This window comes from Psittacula echo (assembly GCF_963264785.1).
Source record: "Psittacula echo genome assembly, chromosome: 20".
Lineage (NCBI taxonomy): Eukaryota > Metazoa > Chordata > Aves > Psittaciformes > Psittacidae > Psittacula > Psittacula echo.
The window spans coordinates 3341925-3364033 of record NC_137756.1 but is presented as its reverse complement, the minus strand read 5'-3'; the positions used below and the strand labels follow the sequence as shown (position 1 = coordinate 3364033).

The following is a 22109-nucleotide window of genomic DNA, read 5'->3' as shown; positions in this document are numbered from 1 at the left end:
ATATTTTGTCACTCATCTCTGACAAATCTGTCACCTCCTTCACCTCATTAAATCTTGAACTTAATGTATATAAAGTGAAATATGTTTGACTTGGGAGAATTGGGACCTCTCTTGCTAAGGAATTGCTTTCATGTTCTATAAGCACTGTATTTTTGCCACATTCCTGTCAGCAGTAATTTCTTTTTTGTTAGAAGGTCAGAAATTGTATTTTCTGTTCCAGTAAAGAGACCGAAAAATCAATGTCTGTGGAAGAAAGGAAGAGAAGCAGTTGAAAAAGGAATATTTCCATATATTGTTTTATATCTCTTTTGCATATTTATGTCTTGTTTTGAGACAATTGTGGCTTGTCTCAAGGGTTCTGTTTGAGATCCTTGTTGACACTGAGGTTTCTAATACAAATGCATTGTACTGTCTACAACAGCCCTAGTAAACACAGCAGAGGTGTGTGTTGTCTTTAAAAACCCACAGAACTGCAGTGACTGAAGAGGATAGGGTTAAAGTCACCTGTTGAATATTTCAAGTATAAAAATCCCTGTACCCTGAAATCCCACAGTAGATCTGAGAGGGATCTTTGTACTCCATTGAGATAAGCATAGCTTTTTACAGACTCTGTGTGCATTCCGAAAAGCAGCAGCAAGTAACTCAAAAGACTGCATAAACCAGCTAATACTTCTCCTTTAAATTAAAGGAAAGCACAGCAAATGACACTACGGAATAGCACTGGGGTGACTGATGGGGAATTGGCAAGTAATTTTCTACCTGAAACTGGCTAGAAAATGCAAGCTATGGGTAGCAAATGCTGAGTCTCAAAATTAATTCACTTGTTTATACCCTTAGTCTGTGGCAAGGTGAGAAGGGCTGAGTGACCTTTTCACTGCCTAGCTAGTACTTTTATGAGGGTAATAGGAAGCTAACTGCCTAGCAGGCTTCATAGATGGGATGTCTGCACCTCAAAACCCTTAGCTCTAATTTTGTAGAGTCCAGGCCATCTCGAGAATTGAAGTTGTTGGGATGATAGGCTTCATAGGTGGGTAATTGGTAAGAACTTGTTGAATCATGGACATAGCGTATAAGTACAGTTGAGGTGAAGAAGGTTGATTTACAGTTGTGATTTTGCAAGTAAATTTCTGAATACTGCAATAGATTTTTCTATGTGATGTTCTTTGAAAAGAAGAGATTGTTGTAAATATTCACAACAACCATTTACAGATTACTTTTACCTTATTTATAACAATCTGCTTCAGTCAAGTGCTCCCTCTCCTTCTCATACAGAGCTAGATCTTGCAGGTGTTGGTCAAAGCTTCCTAAGATCATACTGATGCAGGTGGACAGTGAGAGAGGTTAACTTTTGAATAGCCTTTATAGTATCGTAACTTAGTTTCACATTCACTGATGTGGAAGAAAAGATGTTGAACTGGTGTTGTAACAGATTACTTTGTATTTCCATGTATGTTATGACATTTTTCATAATAGCTAAAGATGAGGTTTTGAATAGCTGGAATTTCTCCCCTTTTTCCCCCTGTGTTGAATACTTAACTTGCAAAATAATAAGTCTTTAGTGAAGGCACTAATGTTGCACAGATGGTACCAAAGCACTTCGCTTTGATTTTTAATAAGGGACTAGTTTGTCAAAGAGATTTCTCAACTTCTGTTCTGAAACCCATAATAGAGAATAATTTGAAAGGCACACAATGTGCATCATTATATTCTTTTGATGCAGATTAATGATAGCTAAACCACATTTTCTAATTGCTCCTTTTTTTCCTGCTCTAGCCTGTTACTGCACTACAGCAGAACTTAAGAGCTGTAACTCTCTAGTTGCAGGGCACTGTGTTATCTCCTAGTGTTTTTGTCTACTCTCAAGCCTTTCAACACTTCAAAAGTTCAACTCTGTTAGATGTCAGCATTAAAAAACTTCTGCTTATTATGTGCAAATCGGTAATTTATAAAGAATTCAGTTACTATTTTATGTATACGAATGTTATATTTAATAGGTAATGGAGAGTAAATTTACTCCATGTATTATAGGCCGATTCCAATACTGTTGTTGCGAACACTCTTTACACTATTGCAAATGCTTAAAATCTAGAATTAGCAAGGCATGTTTTACTGATTTAACTTGTCTCAATGCATCTCTAAAAATCTTGAGAGGATGCTTCTTAGGTATTAAAAAGACAAATCTTAATCATATATAGTAATTTTTTTCATTCCAGTTGAGACAATCTCTGGCTTCCAACTTGGAGACAACAAAGAATTCCTTTGGATTGATTTTTCAAAGAGCAGTTTTTCCTAGAGGTAGTTTAACTGAATGCGCTTAGCTGCCAGATAATACCCTCTTCATATAAATCAGCATTTACATAATAAGCTATAAGAACTTCCTTTCAGCTTCTTAGCACTGTGTCTCCCCTCTCTCTTTCACAGCGCTGGGACCATCAAAGGATTAAATTTTCAGGTAGTGTAGATTGGCCATTTGTCCTTATTACTTCTACGCCTTACCTTGTACATTTTGGAAATGGAGGAAAAGAGCAGCAGAGGCTTAAGAATAATGGTTTTTTGTGGGTGCTGGGCAGAACTGTTCAGGTGAAGTTGATGTTAGCTACAGAGTATTCCAATAGATGGAGTCATTGAGGAATAGCTGAGACATTTTCTGCCACTCCCTGGCAGAAACTGCAGTTTGTCCCCCAGTAGGCCATGAAGATGCTCTGGGTGGCCTCTTGATGTGACAGATCTCTTCCCCAGTATGCATGGCCTTTTAATCATATTCTTTGAGTGCCTCCCTGTTAGAAGACATCCAACATATTCTTACACCTGAAGTAGTTGCACGTGAGGAAGAATAATCCTGGGAAAGTATTTATTTCAGCAGGTTTTTAATAACCTGACTAGTAAGTCCTTGCTGAGCGACCAGTAATGAACAATCAGTTTAGGAACCCTTGTGGTTAAATTCTCACAAGCTTCCTTGCTGCCAGAAGTGGCATATACGTAGCTTCTAGTGTAAATACTTCATTGTGTTATGCTGCTTTAAATCATACTTCTGAAAGACAGTTCCTTTAATTGAATTTGTCACTTGGACTTTAAAGTCTTACTGTGTTATGCACATCAAAAAGAATTCCAGCCATCGCAAAATTGTTGCTCAAATTACTTTTGCAAGCTGATTTTATTCTGCTCTTTACTTGGAGATGACTGATGGTTCTAGCAAGGTAAATATTTTAGAACAAAATCTGCTAGTTGTGTAAACAGTGAAGGCAAGACAAGTAAATAGTAACTGTGGTTTGTATTTTGCATCTGTTTGCAATCAAGCTCTTCCTTTTTTTAGATGTGATTGTCAGAATGAAATTGGATAGGATATCTTTCTGAAGGCTAGCTAGTTATGAGATATCAGTCTCAATTTCAGTGCTTTTTTATCTCTGCACCAAGCCCAGCTCTACAGAAAAACCAAATAGCTGCAGTTCTGTACTAGATTATCTTTAGATACCTAAATGATTGATTAGCTAGCCTCAAGCTATATTCTTAAAGACACTTTTGGTCTGATGCCTTATTTATAGTCTTCTAGTTAAATTTCCCAATATGCAGGGTATTTTAATGCAAGAGGGAAGTAGGGTAATTTAAATCAAGACTGAGGAAACATTTAACCTTGAAATACTGCTTTAAAAGAAAATCACATTTATTTTGGTGTTATTAGCTATACAGTTCTAAGTGAGATTTCAAGCATTTTTTTTGTGACTAAGGAATTGGGACTACTCTGCTATCTGTGAGTTTGTCACAGCTTGCTGTAGAAAACAGGCTATGGTTACTAACACCACAAATAGAAGAGAAGGTAAGGAGAAAACAAATTATCTGTAGAAAGTTAATGCACTGAAGTAAAAGTAATCTATTGTTGCAGTCAGTGTCTGTCACTTTTAAGTAATCGAGACTTTGTATAGTTTATTTCAAGAATGTTTGAATCTTGGTCTTAGTTCTGTTTAAAGAAAAAATATCACCCTACTTGCCTCACTAGGCAAAATTAATATTGGTTTTGTGTTTGATTACTATAAATTACCAAGTCTTTTGTGCATGGTGGTCCCTGACGTTGGAGGCAACAGAAAGAATGAGTTTTGTGTTGACTTTGGAGGACTTGTCCAAGTAACCTAAAATAACTTCTTGAGGAGGAGTCTGTAAAAAATCTGTTAGTTCATTTGCGCTGAAAGAGTTGTTGTCAAATTAAATTAATGTCTAACTTAGATCACTTTATGTTCCTTAATTTATTTTTAAGCCATTGAGAACACCATTTATAGCCTTTGGTCTCAACTGTTATTTCATGTGCTGGGAGTACAGGATATTCCTCTCTCATCTTGGTTATTGATTTGTAATTTGCTGGATGATGTGACTTATAAAATTGCTTCACCACGTATTTAAAAAAACTGTTTGACATGATCAAAAGGTTTAGCTTTGTTGGAATTATTTACTACCAAAGGGTAAAGGATCCCATGGCAGGACACAATTACTTAGAGTTTTTTTTCTATATAGTGCTCTGATTCATCTGCTGTATCTGTGGAATCAGTCAGAATTTCTCAGGAGTGTTCAACATTCTTATAAGGATGTTATATTTGCTTGCTTGCTTGCAGTTATTCTATCCTGTTCATCTTCAGATCAACTGTAATATATTTTTTAGAACATTCTTTCTGGTTTTTTTGTGCATGCACAGACCACTTTGTTAAACCTATTTCCGAGGAAACCTCAGTAGGAGAACCAGCTTCTCTCCTTTCTCTAACCTGGGCAGAAATCTGTGCACGTGCTGTGTTGTGAACCTGGACTATTGAAGGAATTTCTCTACCAGAGTGCTCGCTTGCCTAGTGGGTAGCTTTAGCTGCACTGGGATACCAGAGCTCCAGAGCGGCATGTGACCTTGCCTGCTGTTTTAAAGCCATTACATGTGTCTTTTTCAGAAGAAATGGAGGCATTCATAGGTTGCAGTTAGTAACACTTCATCAGTTATTACAGTTATTCTGATTTTTTTTTAATCTTTGCAATGTTCTACTGAAGAGTACTCTATAATTTTTTCCTCTTCCCTGCTGCACTTAGATTCGACAGAAGGTATGTCCACACCAACTAACTCAAATGTTGGACAAAAGAATAAGAAGGAAAAGATAAAAATGTGGTTCAGCCCAAGAAGTAGGAAGATTCGATGCATTGTGAATAAGAGTCACCCTAAGACTGAAAGCGATGACCTTTTTCAAGACACGTCTTCAGTTTATGATTTCGTTTCTTCCCCTCCCCATGAAAAGCCCTCCAACCTGATAAAAAAGCCAACACAGAGACAGAGTAAGAAGACGAAGAAGAAACGTATAGCAGACATAAACAAAGTGTGGAGCTTAGAGAAGCCTGAGCAGAAAGGAGGAGTTGAGGAGAAGACTCCTAAGGAGAAGTGTGTGACCATCTGCAGTCAACCAGTAGTCCTGTACATGCCAGAATCAAATAGCCCTGAAGAGACAGTCCAGCAGGAGTCTGTAAAGGAAGCTGACTCCAGCAAAAATACAGAAAATGTGGAAATACTGCCACAGGTAAAATCCTCAAGAAACAAAGATAACGGTGAGGTTGTGTGCCTTCCACAAGTCAGCAAGGAAAAAAATGGTAGTAGAGAGACATCACTGTCAATAGAAAATGAAGCTATGCCTTTAAAACGTCGAAGGGAGCACTCCAGACTTCCAATTGCTTCTCAGTCTAAAAGACCAAGAAGAACTGAGAGGAGCATTATTGAGAAGTCAGTCAATCAGGCAGATTGCTTAGAGGAGTTGCCTCAGGATAGCCCCATCTCCCCAGTGACTGAACACAAGGCACCAGTTCAGATTTCTTTCTCTGTATCCAAACTCACTGACACCGTCATGAAGACACGTAGTTCTGCAGTCTCTCAAGCAATAAATAGTCCTTCAGAATCTCCCTCTACCCCATCTACTTCTAAGACTTGTAATCAAGTAGGAGTACCACACAGTCCTTCTGTGTTGAAGTCGCCTGGTGGTAACACAATTGCCAGAAGAAATTACAAAGGAGAGACTTTACTCCATGTTGCTTCCATCAAGGTAGGATCATTATCTTCTAGTTCAACTCTAAATAGAGGTTTGAAAAGACAATGTTGTGTTAAAAATATCCTGGAAACTAGACTTAAGTACATCCTATTTTTGGGGGGAAGGAGGGGAGGAAATATCATTTTGTGGTCTTCTAGATTTATTGGGGAGTTTTCAAACTGATTCTCTGATTTTTTTAAAGAAATGGCTATTGGAATGATCAAAGATTGCTGTACTTGAGAAACTCAATGTACTATAGTGTCAGTTATCCCTATGAGTTCTAGGAAGAGATAAGCATTCAGATGTTTTGGCCAGAAAGCTGTCTCTGTGAATAGTCATAAGGAGTTTAGCTAAGTATTTCAGATCTTACTGAGTGATCTTGATCAGTTTAACTTGACCTGGTAACTCAGCCAGGACATGAGCTGAATTATCTACATCAAGATAACTCTATACAACCTTCATTGACGTTAACCACTATATAATCTTTGAGATCCTCCCCCTGATGCAAGTGTTGGCTGAAGAGGAAGGAAATGCTGCACCCTGTGATTCCCATGCTGAGCCCTCTGCTCTGAGCGTGCTTTCCTCAGAGATAGTGGAGATGGGAGATTTGGGACAGAGTTGGGATGTTCTCAGTGGACTTAACTTTTATGTTGGATCAATGTTATTCTTGCAATAACAGCTGTCACTCATTTTGCTGTTAAGTTATTCTCTTGGCCAGTTCCCACTATGGTAGAACATCATGGCTTTGCTCTTTGCAAGGGCTGGCTTTCCCTGTTGCTGTGTAAAAGCAGGCAGGGTGAGTTGAGTGCTCACAGCTAAACTCATCAGATGCACTAATGCGACAGCTCTCTTCTGAGAGGTCATTTCAAAGAGTTTGTAGTCTGGCAGTTTAATTGTACTTTGTGTTAAATCGTAATATAGAAATACTGTGTGGTTAATAACCTACCTGTACCGGAAGAATTGATTCACCTGTAAGCATCCTGACATTTATATAGCACTTCTATTTGTGGAGACAAAGGGTGTTCTTGATAACTGTGTCCTCTTTCAAATGCAGTCTATTAAGCCACTCCTGCTGCACAAGACCTTTTTAAATGGATGTGGCAGCTGAAGTAAGCTGAGTTCAAATCTCATACTTTGTCATTAATACAGAATTAGGAAGTGAAAATGAAACATTGTCCACACAGGACTCAAGAGCTTTAAAGGATAGATCTCTTCCTACCTTTCATCATAAGTCTTGCATATTTCTCTTTATTAAAGTGCTGTTTACAAATTATCCTTCCATGATTTTCTGGGAATTTGTAAGGAATGCTATCATGACTGACTGGTTCCAAAAAAGAAAAAATTATCCACCTTGACAGGTTTTCGCACAGGTATGGTTGCCAGCAGTATGTATGATATTTGTGTTCCAAAAAAGTATTTAACCTAAGAAAACAGAGCATTTCTGCAGTGATACACCAGTAAGGTGTTTTTTCATTGCGGAGCGTTTTGAAGATGAATGAGTAAAAATGAAACTGTTCAGTCTATAGACAAAAAGGATAAAGAAGTCTTCACTCTTCAAGTGGAGTGATGTAGCTGGCACTGCTTATTGGCAGTGGTGCAGCCCTCTGAGAAAGCGACAGGGCCATTGCAGTGGGTTGAAACGCTGACCTCCAGCTGCAGAGTAGGCAGTGGGGTGGGCATTCACATGAATGCTTTTTTTCAGCCTTAATTTTGTCTTAATTTTGTCTGTGCATTAATTTTGGTGTTGTCAGTTAATGTTTATAATTACTGAGCTAAAATGGGAAGTCACTTCTGTTCCTTGTTAGTTCCGCAGTGGTTTTCCATTTGCATTGAGGTGCTCATTAGTGAAAGCTTTTTTAACTAGGTAGGGTTTCAGGGTAATGCCAAAGTTACCACTCTCTTTTAAATGTAAGTAAAATAAGGCAGAGAGTGGTTCTTTGGTTATAGTTGTAGTTTTTGTTTCCAGCTACTAAACTTCCATTGCATCTCTGCAACGGAAAGTTGTTTTTATGTCTCTGAACCTCAGTTCCTCATCTGTAGAAGGTTATACAGATGATCTCCTTTCATTTGTGGTGTTCTTAGTTCTGGTTATGTAGCTAAGAAGTTGCTCCATCCCCTGGTAGCCAGTAGATGTAGGCACGGTTCACGTTGAAGTGGATTAAGTTGCTCAAGCCAGCATGATGTGAGGACTTCATCTTGAGCTTGTGAGGTTTGGTAACCCTTCACTTTGTGAATCAGTGAGCAAGAAATACTAGTGTTTAATTGCCATGAATCTGCTGGGAATGTGTGGCAGTTGCAGGAAGACAGGGTTTTTGCATGCAATTGTCTTTTGTGTAAGCTGTATATTTCTAGTTCACTCTTCTAAACCTAGCCCTGCTATGGAACTTACAGATATGTGTTCTCAGAGAAACTGCTCTGGAAAATACTAGGCTTTATACTGTATGTATATTCTAATTGTGGTTGGGGGGGTTTTTGGACTTTTTTCCAACATAGCCTGGCCTTTTTTTTTCCTCTTTCTGGAAGAAGTATTTCTCATCCAGTTTGGTTTTATGGATGGTTTTTTATCTTGTTCTTTCCACAGTCAGTAATGTTTTTCCGTGTGTGTAATGGGAAACAGGCTTGTAGCTGCTGCCCTCCCCCAAAGTGAAATAAAGTCTTAATTCTCTGGGAGTTCATTAATTATGCAAATAAATCTGTATTATTTTCATTAGCTGTTAGGGTCTAATGCCCTGAATTTAATCAAAGCTAATTGAGTTCTCCTTTTTTTTTTTTCCTTGTTTAAAAGAGATAATAAACAACATTATCAGGCATTAAAATTAAGTGTATTGTGCTTTTCAAATGATTCAGAGGGATTGTTCCTGTTTAGTACTACTAGTTATTAACTTACTGAAATCAAAATGGTTCTCAAGAAAGGTTCTAGTGTGGATGAACTTAAAGCTGAGTTAAGTAAATGTGGCTCTTCCCGTAGCTAACAGCAGTCATGTTTATTTTCCTCCGTAGTCATTAAAGGTAAAACTTGCAGTTAGTTAAAATACAAAGCATGACCTGTTGCACTCCCGATATTCTAAATTGGTGGGAAGTTGCCCAATCAACAGCCCTTTATATAGGAATTATTTTACAGTAAAATAACAAGTTGTTCCTAGGACTGGCTCTTATGTGACAATTAAAAATGCAGTGCTACTTAACTAGTTAGCAGAGGGTTTTAAATCTACAAAATGCTGTACCACCAAACTATGATTTCAGGTCTTGATTGTGCCTGCATTTTTTCTGCATTGACAAGGGAGATGATGGGCAGTTCACAGTGTGGAATTGCTGCCACTATGGATTCCAGGAAGAGGAATAGTGAGCTGCAGTGCAACAGGGTAACAGCCATGGGTGGAAGGTAGCTGGGAGAAGGCTTCGATTTTTATGGGTCAAGTTAGAAGCATTTAGAGAGTTGTGCCTGTTCTGAGGAAAGAAAAAGCTTCATCTACGCAGAGCATCTACTGAGTCTGAAGAAAGGGAGAAGGGACCTTGGGACCAGTTTTGATTATTTTGTGTTCCAGGGACCTTTTAGTTTTGACAGATGACCAAGAGGGTCTTCATAAAAGCTTCACCTGTGGCTATCCTGCTGTGCTGGACTCTTCATATTCATAGAATCCTAGAATGACTTGGGTTGGGAGGGACCTTAAGATCATCTAGTTCCAACCCCCTGCCACATTCAGGGACATCTTCCACTAGACCAGGTTGCTCCAAGCCGCGTTCAACCTGGCCTTGAAACCTGGTCTTCATTATACTTAACACTGTAATAGCTACTAGATAATTCCTCCGAAGCCTGGGAGACTGTTCTTCCTATTTATTGCTTTGTTACCAGTTAATAGCACATTGGAAAGGAGAGTGAAAGAACATTTTGTGGCTTTGTGAGCATGGGAGGGCAACATCAGAAAACTTTATAGATCTTTTCTCAGTTGTGTGACCTGCTCAGCTGTGCATTTCCTCACCTTTGGTACCAGATGGGTATGTGTTTTGATCTCTCACTGGGTGACACATGTCCATGGGAGGGAAAGTCTCTCCTCCTGCTTTTCCACTTGAGCGCTGAGGGGAGTTGTGCTCCTGTGCAGACAGACACCTACAGCCTCCCCCGAGCAGTAGGCAGTGGATTGATGGACACCATCAGTCCTGCCAGCTGCTTCACAGTGAATGAATACATCCGTTGGTCCAAGGTCTTATTTATGCAGACCTTGTGATTTTGTGTGGTTGGTGACTTAGCTGTGTGTATACTATCCATTTCATTGGAGATGTGAGGTGTGCTGGCAGAAACTTAATCTCTAAAGTTGACTCTCTAATGTTAAAGCCAAGTGCTATAGGATTGGTAAGCAGCCTTGTAGTAGTATCCAGCCAGTAGCATATCCAGTAGCATTATGGTAGTATCCACCTGGTAGCATGACATATGAAGCAATGTGATGGTTTCAATATGAAAGTTGGCTGTGAGTCAAGGCAATCCATCTTCCCAACTGCTGATTTGAAAGCTTAGAGGCAAATTGCCATTTCTTTTTCAATAATACTTGGTTGTTACTTCTGTTTCTAAGGTGGGTTAAACTTCTTGAATCTTTTGTTTTTGTTAAAGGTTAACCATAGCTACTTATATGCTTGTTAGTTAATAAATGGTCTGCTGGCTGGAGAATAAATACAGAGAAATTTGAGGTGAGAAACTTGTGGGTTCCTGGAAATAGTTGGTTCCAGCATTCACAATTACTGCAAGCACTTTGTAATTCATATTTGTCCTCTTCGACCATTTAGGAGTTATAAATAACCTAGTTTTCTCCCCTTCCCCCCCATCCCCGCAGTAACTCAGACAAATGTATTTGGGTTTGAATGGCACTTTTTGTCATTTGTTTGACCTAAAAATTGAAGTCACTTTGTTACCTTTGCAAATAAAGAGAGAAGTGGTTGAAGTGGTACAGGTTTTTAGCATCCTCTTAATATACTGCCCTAATTCTTTGCACCTCTCCCTTTTGAACTGGTAGAATACGTTTGCCTTAATTTAAATGTGACTTTTGGGTGGAAAATATGTACAGTTAATGGAAATGGTAAAGGGTAAAATGGGAAAAAAAACCCTATAGAATAAGGTTGAAAAGACTCTTACAGTTCTTAACCATCTGTCTGCATTAAAATCATGACACAATTGACTTGGAAATGAAAAAAAGAAAAGAGCAAATCAAAAAACCTTGTCTAGGTCAAATGAGCTGTTTTGCTGGGCTCATGCCATCTGTGTCTGCAGGAACTAAGTTCTCCTTGGGAAGGAAGTGTTTGTAAAGCTGTGTACTCTTCCCTGTGTAAGCTAATGCTGCCTTCTAGATCTGCCAACAGATGGCCCCAATGCCTTTCTTGCTTGTATGGTTTTCCTACAGCTTCTTTAAGCTGTAGCAGAGGAAGAGCAAACCCATTGCATTGTGTTGTCACTGTACATAAGTTTTGTTACAAGCTTAAAATGTCCTTTGCTTTGTTTCTTCCAAACAGATAATTTTACATTCTGCAGTAGTTTCTGCCTCTTCAGAAGCTTGTTGTAATCCTTCATGGATAATGAGATTTAAAAATCAACACTTCCCTGTGAATTGTTAATGTCAGCACTTTTCTACCTGGTGTTTGTCCAGTTCTCCATTTCTGAACAAGTACTATCTACAGTTACATTTCCACTCTGCTGTTGTCACAGACTAACACAAGCTATGAAGGCTCCTGCTGGTATCATCTGGTATGGTTATGATTCTGTATTTGGGACTGGTGATTTTATGCTGGCCTTGCCTGGATCAAGGAAACTCAAGGGACTAAATGTACGAAGTTGATTTCATTGTTAGTCAAAGTACACAGCTTTGTGAAGCATGCGTGAATTAGTAATTCTGTGCTGATAGGTGTAGCCTCTTCTGCTTTCTTACCTGTGGAGGAAAGATAATATGGTACATAGGTATTTCTGGCTGGGACTTGCCCCTACAAGGTTCTTATTCTTTCTTTCTTAAAGTTGAGCAAAACATTTATAAACTTTTAAATGTGAGTAATTCTGTTAACTTTGTTAGAACTGTTCAATGTGTTAACTGCACTTTTTTTACTCTTGGATCACTGTCAGATGCTAGTGATCCTGCTAGCAGGAGGGACTTGGTAACACACACAGCTGCTAAGGATCTGCTGCTTGAAGTTTAGTCTTTGGCGCTTTTTTTAACTAAATATTCACTCTGTGGTAACTCACTAGATAGCCTCTGAGAGGACAACTAGTGTGTTCTCCCAGCTAGGAACTATTTTCATAGAATCCTGTAGAACCAATAGATTGGTTTGGGTTGGGAGGGACCTGAAGATGATCCAGTTCCAACCCTATGACATGGGCAGGGACACCTTCCATTAGACAAGGTTGCTTCAAGCCCTGTCCTGCCTGGCCTTGAACACTGCCAGGGATGAGGCGCAGCCACAGCTTCTCTGGGCACGCTGTGCCAGTGTCTCACCACCCTAATACTGAAAATTTTTTTCCTAATGTCTAATCTAAACCTACGCTTTTTCATCTTAAAGCCATTTTTTACTATTTTGTTAGCACATCTTTTGTAATCCTGACAGCACCCGTCCAGTCATTCACTGCACAGTACAACTGGCATGCCAGCTTCTCCTCCCTTACTGTCACTCTCATTACTAGGTGCTGGTTTCATTTACAGCTGAGGTGATGACAATATTTGTCTTCTGTAAACAGCAAAACACCAATTTTCTTATCTTGAGGTAGACGGGGGTTTCAGTCTGTGGGTGTTGTCGGTGCTTGTATTCACACCAGCGACGTCTCCTTTGATAAAACTGCAGCGCGGTTTTACAAATCAATGTTCTCGTAACAGTTCTGAAAAGCTGTGATACTACCTAATGCCCACACAAATTATTAGCTATGCTTACTGCTTTAAAAGAGTACTCTTGAAATGTCAAACCCTTGCTGTACATGTTTGCAAACGTAACTTTAAATGATAAGCTCAGATCTTGCTCATTATAGATAATTGTATCTTCTCTCTGTAGAGAAAGATCTAATGCTGAGCACTGTCTTAGCTGCCTCTGAATGACTCTTCAGATTTGATGCATGTCTGTTACCTTGCAACCATAAAGAATACTCTGCTGTTAGAATTCTTTAATTGCTTTGAAAAGCAAGATTTTGCTGGGACGCCTAGGTTGTGAATATAATGAAATGTCTCTCTGATGTGTTAATTTGACTGTTGTAAAGCCAGTGATTGTCAACATTTTTTTTGTTTGGGTGAATGTTAAATTTACAGTTGTTGCCTGTAGGATTTATATTATGCTGAGCAGTCTGTCTTAATATTTTCTCCAACTAAAGACAGCTATTTTGTATTTCCAGAGTGTTCCTCAACAACAAATGGGATTAAGTTTATTTTAGTCGTATTTAAAGCCTAATTTAAAATTCTCTTCTTCTAAGGTATGCTTGTGTCGTGGTTTAAGCCAGTCAGCAAGTCAGCCATGCAGTTTCTACTCTCTCTCCCCCTCCCGGAGGGATGGGGAGGAGAATCGAAAGAATGTAACTCCCACAGGTTGAGATAAGAACAGTCGAGTAACTAAAGTATAACACAAACCACTGCTGCTACCACCAATAATAATAATGATAAGGGAAATAACAAGGGAAGAGGATACGATACCACCCGCCGAAAACGAGCCTGACAGAGCAGAGAGCGTGCCCTTCCAGGCAACTCCCAGTTATATCCCCAGGCATGACGTGCTGTGGCATGGAATACCTCTTTGGCTAGTTTGGGTCAGGTGTCCTGTCCCTTCTTCCTCCCGGCTTCCCCTCCTCCCTGGCAGAGCATGAGACTCACAAAGTCCTTGGTCAGGGTAAACATTCTGACCAGCAACTGAAAACGTCGGTTTTATCAGTATTATTCCCAGGCTGAAAGTCAAAACCACAGCACTGCACCAGCTACTAAGAAGGAGAAAAAATGACTGCTGCTGCTGAACCCAGGACAGTTTGTCAGGGTCTGACTGGAGAAAAACCCCAGTGCCGGACCCTGTTTCAGTTTGTGATCCCAAGAATGAAATAAAGACAGAAACGAGGTCAAGTACTGTAATCAGACAGTTTGTTTATTACAAATTAAAAGGCAATTAATATAAAAAGAAAGAAATTATTGCAATAAAGGGGATAGTGATAGGACAGATTGGAAAAAAGGTAGAAAATGAAGCAAGAATTCGAGGTGCAGAGAGAGAGAGAGAGTCACCACCATGGACCCAGCAGTGTCCCGGGGGATCTGGTGTCATCATCATTGGTGGTGGGAGTTCTTCAGGGTTTGTAGTCTCTTAGTGTCAGAGCAGAGTGTCCCCCAAGAGTCCATCAGTGATGGGTGTCCTCGTGGGGGCGTCCTTCTGAAGTCCCCTCGAAGGTACCCGCTGGAGTGTGTCTTGTGGAGTTGCCCGCATGGCTTACCAATTGGCTCACACCAATCCTGAAAGTAATGGATGGAAGAGTCTTAGCTCTCCCACTCATCCCTCAGACAATGGTTGGTGGAGTCCCACCATCCCTTCTCCCAGGCAATGGATATTGGAGTCTTACCTCAACTCTTCGTACCTATCTCTGAGACAAAAGATAGGTGGATTTCCATCTCAGCTTCCCAGACCAGTCTTTGAGACAATGGACAGTGGAATCTGATCTCAGATCAGTCTCACACCACCTCGTGTCCCAAAGGTTGTTCTGGATCCAGGTGGTTTTGGAAAACAGAGAGTTTAAACCACTGCTCTTTTCATTTCTTGGCCTTTTTTGCACTATTTCTACAACCAGTGTTTTATGTGGATTAATCTGATTTGCTTACTTCTGTAAGGAGAGGCAGTAGTTACAAATTGCACATTTGTCACAACATTCCAAATTAATTACATGAGACAAGGAATAATACAAAATAAAAATAAAAAACATTGAAAAAAACAACAAACAGAATACATTTTTTTGTTTTAGAGGCCACAGGAAAAAGGGTCGAACTCCCATCCTTTTCAGGTTTGGACAGGAACATGAGCCAGTTTTTGAATTCCAGATGTGATTCATTTTACTGCTTTACCATTATCAGTTTTCAGACAACTATTAGCATCATTAAATTTGTCACAATCCCCCCCTTCCACATCTAGCAGGTAGTCGAGAATCATGCAGTGTTGAAATATTACTGTCCACATTTTCTTGGCTTGATCTGCTAACAGAGCAAGGGCACGGTTCACTCGTAACCAAATAATGCAATTTAAGTTCTAAATAGGTTCTTGAGCGCCGCTGTCCATTTCGTTAGGGTTCCAGGTAGCTGGTCTGTCATGCTTTATAATTTGTTACAATATTTCATCAAAGCTTCCCAAGGGACTGAAGCCACCCGGGGGTCCAACAATTTATTTATAAATATTCACTAGATTTGCTGGAATTACAATATTTTCATTTTAATCACGCATGCATTTCCTTGCTGGGTGGTAGTCTTGAGGGGTCTCTGGTGGTCGTCAATAGTCTTCCTCACTGTGTCTGCTGATTAACCTCTGCTTGTGCAAAAGACTCTTGTGAATTAACATCTGTGTCCATGGTTTAGGTCAGTTTGTTAATAGAATGGTTTTTAATTTACAACTTTGCATTTCAGCTTACAATTCCCCCCTTTGAGGCTTACAGGATACACATTTATCCTGTAAGCCTCATCTCATATTATTTTCCCATATTTAATTCTGAAACACCATTGTGAACAGTAACATTGAATCATGCCTGCTAGGGTACGAACACAAATCATTATAACTGTTATCAACAAATTTATAATTGCACAAACACCTCCTTGGGAAGCTAATAGCAAATCAAGGGCCATACAGTTTTGTAATGCCACCTAGGAGAGGCTGGATACCTCAATCCATAATGCCTGTAGAGGATCTGTAATTTCCCTTTCAATGTTTTCAGTTACTGCAGATACGTTTACAATCATATTTTCTAATTCACTCACTCCCAACCAAGGGAGAAAGCATCTAACAAAATTGTGAAATCCTGTGAAATCTTGTGGGACAATTGGCAATAGCATTACGAGTTGAGCTCTCTAGGAGGTCGTACAAAACATGCAAAGCAAGTGAAAAATGTGGCACGAGGTCAGGTCCCACGAAATAAGTAATTCACCTTAATTATTTTCAGTGAGCTGTCAAATGTATATCCATCCTCCACCCCTTTGCTCTCACAGTCAAGGGGCAGAGGAGTTAGTTTTCCACCCTATGGGTGAGAGGGTATGGTGTAGATTCTGATAAATCTGTAAGTGGTGGGGCATTAAGGCCTTCCAAATTTTGTGGGGTCTTTCATTTCTCTTAGGGCCCACAGAGCTTATTTTGAGTCACTTTAATAACAATTTTTCAGTGGATAATCCATCCATTAAATTTTTAGGAATACCCTTTTGCCATCCCAATGTCCACAACCTTTGTCTTTTATTAGGAATACTTATACCTCCTGGAGAGATAGGGGGTGTCAGGCATTTCCCATTAGTTGGGCAAGGAGGGATTTTTACCTCTGTTTGCCTCAGTTCCTTAGTATCAATTTTACTAGAAATATTGACAGGACCGTACTTTCTCCCATAATTAATTAATTCCTGGGCAGCTTCCTCTCACATCCATACTTTCTTCTCTGTCTTTTAATCAGGTGATAGCAGTCGTTCCAGGGCAGCAACGGCCCTTTCACTTTGGGATGTTGATTGTATCTTTCCCTGCAGTTGGATCCCCGTGGCTTTCAGGGAGTCGGAAAGACCCCGAATGAGGGGAGTCGTACGTTTGGGATTGACTGGTATCATCATTGGGAACTCCTGTTTAAGTCCTACGTTCCCGATCAGACATTATTTGCAGACATGCTGCTTTCTGCACATTTGCTACCCACTGGTCGACTGTCCCTGTGATGGCGAGGGGATCTCCCCTTTCCAAAGGGTTAAGTCCTCCAGCCCAATAAGCTGCTGTTTGAGTTAAGGACCAGGGTGTGCGGTGGTCATCGGTGGTTAGAAATACTTCTGGGCCCCAATAGCCCTCAGCTTCTTTCTCACTGAGTAAAATTTGATCTACCCCAGACAGCGATACTCCCCAACCGTATTCAGTTTCTGATTCTTTTGGAGTATGACTGAATTCCTTTTTAAGTTTAGCTAATTCCGTAGCAGTATACGGAACCTTTTTGGTGGTAATTTGTGGGAATTCGTCCTCTCCGTGTTCATAAGTATATTCAGTTTTACTTAAGGGTCAGAGAGAAGCAGCAGGAGCATTTGATTTTTCTAACCTTAGTCTCACCTCTTCCAGGTCACTGTGGGAGTATTCAGTTGTTTTCTCCGACCCTGGAGAGCCACTTTTCTCTGCCAAGAGTTGCTCTTTCAGGGCTAATTGCAAGTAGTTAGGCTGATTTTTCTCTTTAACTGTTCTTTTAAGTGAACTACCTGGTCCTGCAGGGCTTAGACCAGGTCTTGTAAAGTTTGTATGAGCTGAGATTCAGCTGTTTGTTGTTGTTCTCTAGCCTATACTGCAACAGCCAAGCTGGCACCTAGTAGAGCACAGACAATCGATTTACCCTTTCCAGCCGCATGTTTATGTCCTTTTGCAGGGTGCTTACTTGGTCTGTTACACTTTGCAAATTATGCCAATTTTTCTTGGCCCATTCTACCCCTGGCAGAGAGGCGCAAGCCTTATGTTTCTCTAAAAGACCATACAGCACATCTCTGCCCTGAGGGGCAGCTTCACTGCCATTCATTTCTGAAAGGGACAGTCATCGCAAGAAAGCAGCACTTTTTGTTTCAACAAACCCCACTCCTTAAGTCCCTGAGAGGCACGCCTATAATACAAAGCAAGTAAAATAGAGCAACAGGTTGGGGTAGTCATCTCAGAGAGGCAGCATGTCTATTTCAACAAAATCTACCCCTTACATCCCTGAGAGGTACAAGCATAATACCTTACACTTTACGTGACATAGTGCTTTTCACTGCAATGGATCCTGTCCATGATGCCAATTTAATGTCAGGGTCTGGCTGGAGAAAAATCCCAGTGCCGGACCCTGTTTCAGTTTGTGATCTGAAGAGTGAAATAAAGACACAAACGAGGTCAGGTACCCTAATGGGACAGTTTGTTTATTACAAGTTACAAAAAGACAGTTATTATAAAAAAGGGAAGTTATTGTCATAAAGGGGATAGTGATAGGACAGATTGGAAAAAAGGTAGAAAATGAAGCAAGAATTCGAGGTGCAGAGAGAGAGAGAGAGTCACCACCATGGACCCAGCAGTGTCCCCGGGGATCTGGTGTCATCATCATTGGTGGTGGGAGTTCTTCAGGGTTTGTAGTCTCTTAGTATCAGAGCAGAGTGTCCCCCAAGAGTCCATCAGTGATGGGTGTCCTTGTGGAGGCGTCCTTCTGAAGTCCCCTCGAAGGTACCCGCTGGAGTGTGTCTTGTGGAGTTGCCCGCATGGCGATGCCTCCTCTGCGGAGAGTGTCCTCACGCAGGTGTCCTTCTGGAGTCATGCTCATGGCAATGGCTCCCTGGAGATGTGTCTCTTGGTGATTACCTTTTCCTCCTTTGTAAAGAGTTGGGGGTGGGGGTACCTCTGCTCTTCATGTCACGTATTACACGGTCCTGGTGGACCAGTTTCCCTGGTCTTGCAGCCAGCTCTTTGGCACACGTGTGTCTGCAGCAGTTCTTGGGATAATAGCTCACACCAATCCTGAAAGTAATGGATGGAAGAGTCTTAGCTCTCCCACTCATCCCTCAGACAATGGTTGGTGGAGTCCCACCCTCCCTTCTCCCAGGCAATGGGTATTGGAGTCTTACCTCAACTCCTCCTACCCATCTCTGAGACAAAAGATAGGTGGATTTCCATCTCAGCTTCCCAGACCAGTCTTTGAGACAATGGACAGTGGAATCTGATCTCAGATCAGTCTCTCACAGTGCTATAGAGTAACAGCTAGGAATTCCTGACTTGCCAGTACTTAAGGTCATGGAACTTTCTGTATGTCGTGGGTTAAACTTCTCTTCCCCCCTCCAGGTCCTAATATTTTATATATATGTTGCAAGTTTGGCCAAGGGCACAAGAGCTAGATACCAGTTTGTATTTACACTCTTCACTATGGATCATAATACCCTGGTCTAGGGAAAGTGCTAGCAGTTGTCTTGAAGTGCTTGGTTGGGGTGGATCCTGAAAAAAACCACAAACCAACCAAAAAACCACATCCAAAACCCACAAGAAGAATAATTGGGGCATTGGTGACAAACCATGCAGAAACTACTATACTACTTTAGCCTTTTAAAAGCTTGTGCCTCAGCTTCCACAGGAGGCTTCTCCTTGCCTATTTGTAGCTGCATCTCTATGTGCTTCAATCTGCTACCAACTTTCTCTCTTATACTTGCCTTTTAAGAGTGTCAGAACCTCTGAGTGACAGACTCTGCCCTGTTTCTTCCTTTGCCTTGTCTCAGCCTCTTCTCTTCCTGTAATCCCTGTGTCAGTTTCCACCCTTTTCCACATACATTCCCTTGCTTATATTAAAAATAGAATATAGCATTCTTACAAAAAGCAAATGAAAACTGTTTGGGTAGAACAACTCTCAGAGAAAGTGTCATTGAGATTCAACATGAATAGAAATTGCAGTGTTGAATAAAACTGTTTTTGTTTGGTTCAAGACTTGTCAGGCTTATTAATTTGTTTCACCTAAGTATGTTTTTAGCCAGTTATTTAGATTAGTTTGAAAAAAATCCAATCTCAAGGACAAGCAAATTCTCAATAAATGTTCCTGACTTTAATCCTTGTAGCACAAACTTGTCCATTTATTCTGGGTTAAGTCTGTTATGTGCATTTTTATCTCACAGTAGATATTTGTGTAAAGTGTGTAGGTGCTTCTAAATGAACACTAACAATAAACCATGGCCTCCAAACCAGTCGAGCTTTTGTTGTCTAAATGGAAGACTTGTATCACTACATTTTTTATTGCAGCTAAATGTATAGTTCTGCATCTTTTATTTTTTGTAGTCTTTTTGTGTCTCCTCCATTGCTTTTTAATAACTGTATGTTTTTCCTATCTAGGGTGACTTAGCAGCTGTTGAACAGCTGCTGAAAAATGGAGCAGATCCCAATGTCAAAGATAATGCAGGCTGGACACCACTGGTGGGTGTTGAAGACTTCTTTTCTGTCATCTGTCTTCTAATCACATTTCATTCCTCCTTTCCTCTCACATGTTTTAGTTTCCTTTACATGCATTTTGGGACAAAAATTTTAAGCAAAGTGAATAAGTGGCAATAAACAAGTTTAAAAGAATTTATTTGCAATTACTGATCACTGACGTGCTCAAATCCAGCTCTCCTCTGCTGGGGTAGGGCATGCCAAGAAATTCTGTTAGCCTTCAATTCTGCAAATGTGGAAATTTAACTGTGGTAACTAGAAAATAATCAGTTGCAGACAATGTGTATATTTTATAGGTTCTTAATGTCCTCAGTGTTTCTTACCATTTTGGAAATATATCAAGTAGTTGAATGAAAAACTTGCTTACTTGAATTACAGAACATAAACAAAAGGTTCTTTTCAACCATGACTACTTCTCTGAAAAATACTCTTGACAGAGTCTCTAATCTGGGAGGCTTTGTTCTCCATAGTCTAATTTGCATGCAATTGGCCTTTGTTCAGTTCTGTTCTGTGCTTTTTTATTAGGGCTAGGTTCCAAGGTTAATTCATGTCAGGAATGTAATGCAGTATCCTAGCATCACCTTCCCCCACCATCTACTGAGAGGTATTTGAAAATGAATGTGTTAACTGGTGTGACAAAAATCCTTGCTCTGAATTCTGTTTCACTTGAGTTTCCTCTCCTATGGCTTTACTCAACTAGCATGAGGCATGTAATCATGGGCACAGAGAAGTGGTGGAGCTGTTGCTGCAATACAGGGCGCTAGTGAATACTACAGGGTACCAGAACGACTCGCCGCTTCATGATGCTGCCAGGAATGGGCACGTGAGCATTGTTGAGCTGCTGCTTTTGCATGGTGCTTCCCGTGATGCAGTGTAAGTACATGTGGAGTGTTATTTTAACTGTGGCACAGCTGCAACTTCCAGGGTGTATGTTAAGTAAACATGAAGTAAAGCTAGTAATAAATGTGATGTATCTGAAGTGAGGGGGTGGGTGTTAAACATATGCTGTGCTATACTTACATCCTTCTTTTCCACATAGGTGTTTTCTTTCCATTTTGCTTTGTCCTAAGCTTTTCTAAGGATGTCGGAATCATAGATAGCTGCAGTATTGGAGATTGTAGTAGGAAAGTAACAAAATAAGCTTACCTGATTCTTACACTTTCCTGTTGGCATCTTCTTATAGCTCCTGTCAGATCTAAGATGCTGAGCTAGGTGAGTTTTGAACTCCTACAGCTGTTTCTTTGTCTCTTTACTTTTACTGCACTTACAAAAAGGTGTTTTGGTCCAGTCTCTACCTTCACAAGTGACATAGACACAGGCTGATATGTGGGGAGTGTGTTTCATTTTTTTACCGTTCTGGAATAAAGCACTAATTCTTGGTACACTGTTTAATTAAAAAAGTTAAAGCTTAGAAATATTTTTAGTTGAATCTTCTATAGTTAAGCCTCTCAAAGGTTTTGGCATTTGGATATAGGAGGTGCTAAAGAATCCATTAGTCTATGAATAACCCTACAAGCTGTAAGTTTTTCAGACACTAAATGTGGGTTTAGGTGTTGTAGTGTTGCTGTTGTCCAGGGCCTGTGTGTATAAAATCTGAGTTCAATGCATGTTGTCCATAGATGTGTGTGTATAGTAACATGATAGGATGAAGTCTTGTGTGACTCAACTTTCCTTGCCAGCTGCATAAAGAAGCATAAGCAAGTTCAGTTTAATCACTTCAGCTCTCTGTATTCTCTCTTGAAGCTTAGAGAATTAAGGTATTCGGTGGAAAAGCATAAGGTTTTCATAACGAGTCCTAATCTTGAATATAAGGGAGTTAAAAAAACCCGAAAGAACAACACAAAACAAACCCACAAAACTTTAGCATGAAAAAGTAAAACAAGGATCAACTGTTCATCTTCACTTTGTTCTTGAACAGCAAAGACCATGCATTACACCTTGAAAAGCTGACAA

At 40.1% G+C, this 22109-nt stretch overlaps 1 protein-coding gene across 1 annotated transcript in view; it reads left to right on the top strand.

Moving 5' to 3' along the window:
- The window catches only part of BARD1 (BRCA1 associated RING domain 1), a gene marked incomplete at both ends in the record, with an annotated part of 49664 nt that overhangs the window by 5546 nt on the left and 22009 nt on the right, over nt 1–22109 (top strand). Inside the window, 3 exons of the mRNA XM_080632000.1 lie at nt 5059–6053; nt 20061–20141; nt 20857–21029. Of these exons, the coding sequence (XP_080488126.1) occupies nt 5059–6053; nt 20061–20141; nt 20857–21029 (1249 nt within the window). The remainder of the gene's footprint in view (nt 1–5058; nt 6054–20060; nt 20142–20856; nt 21030–22109) is intronic.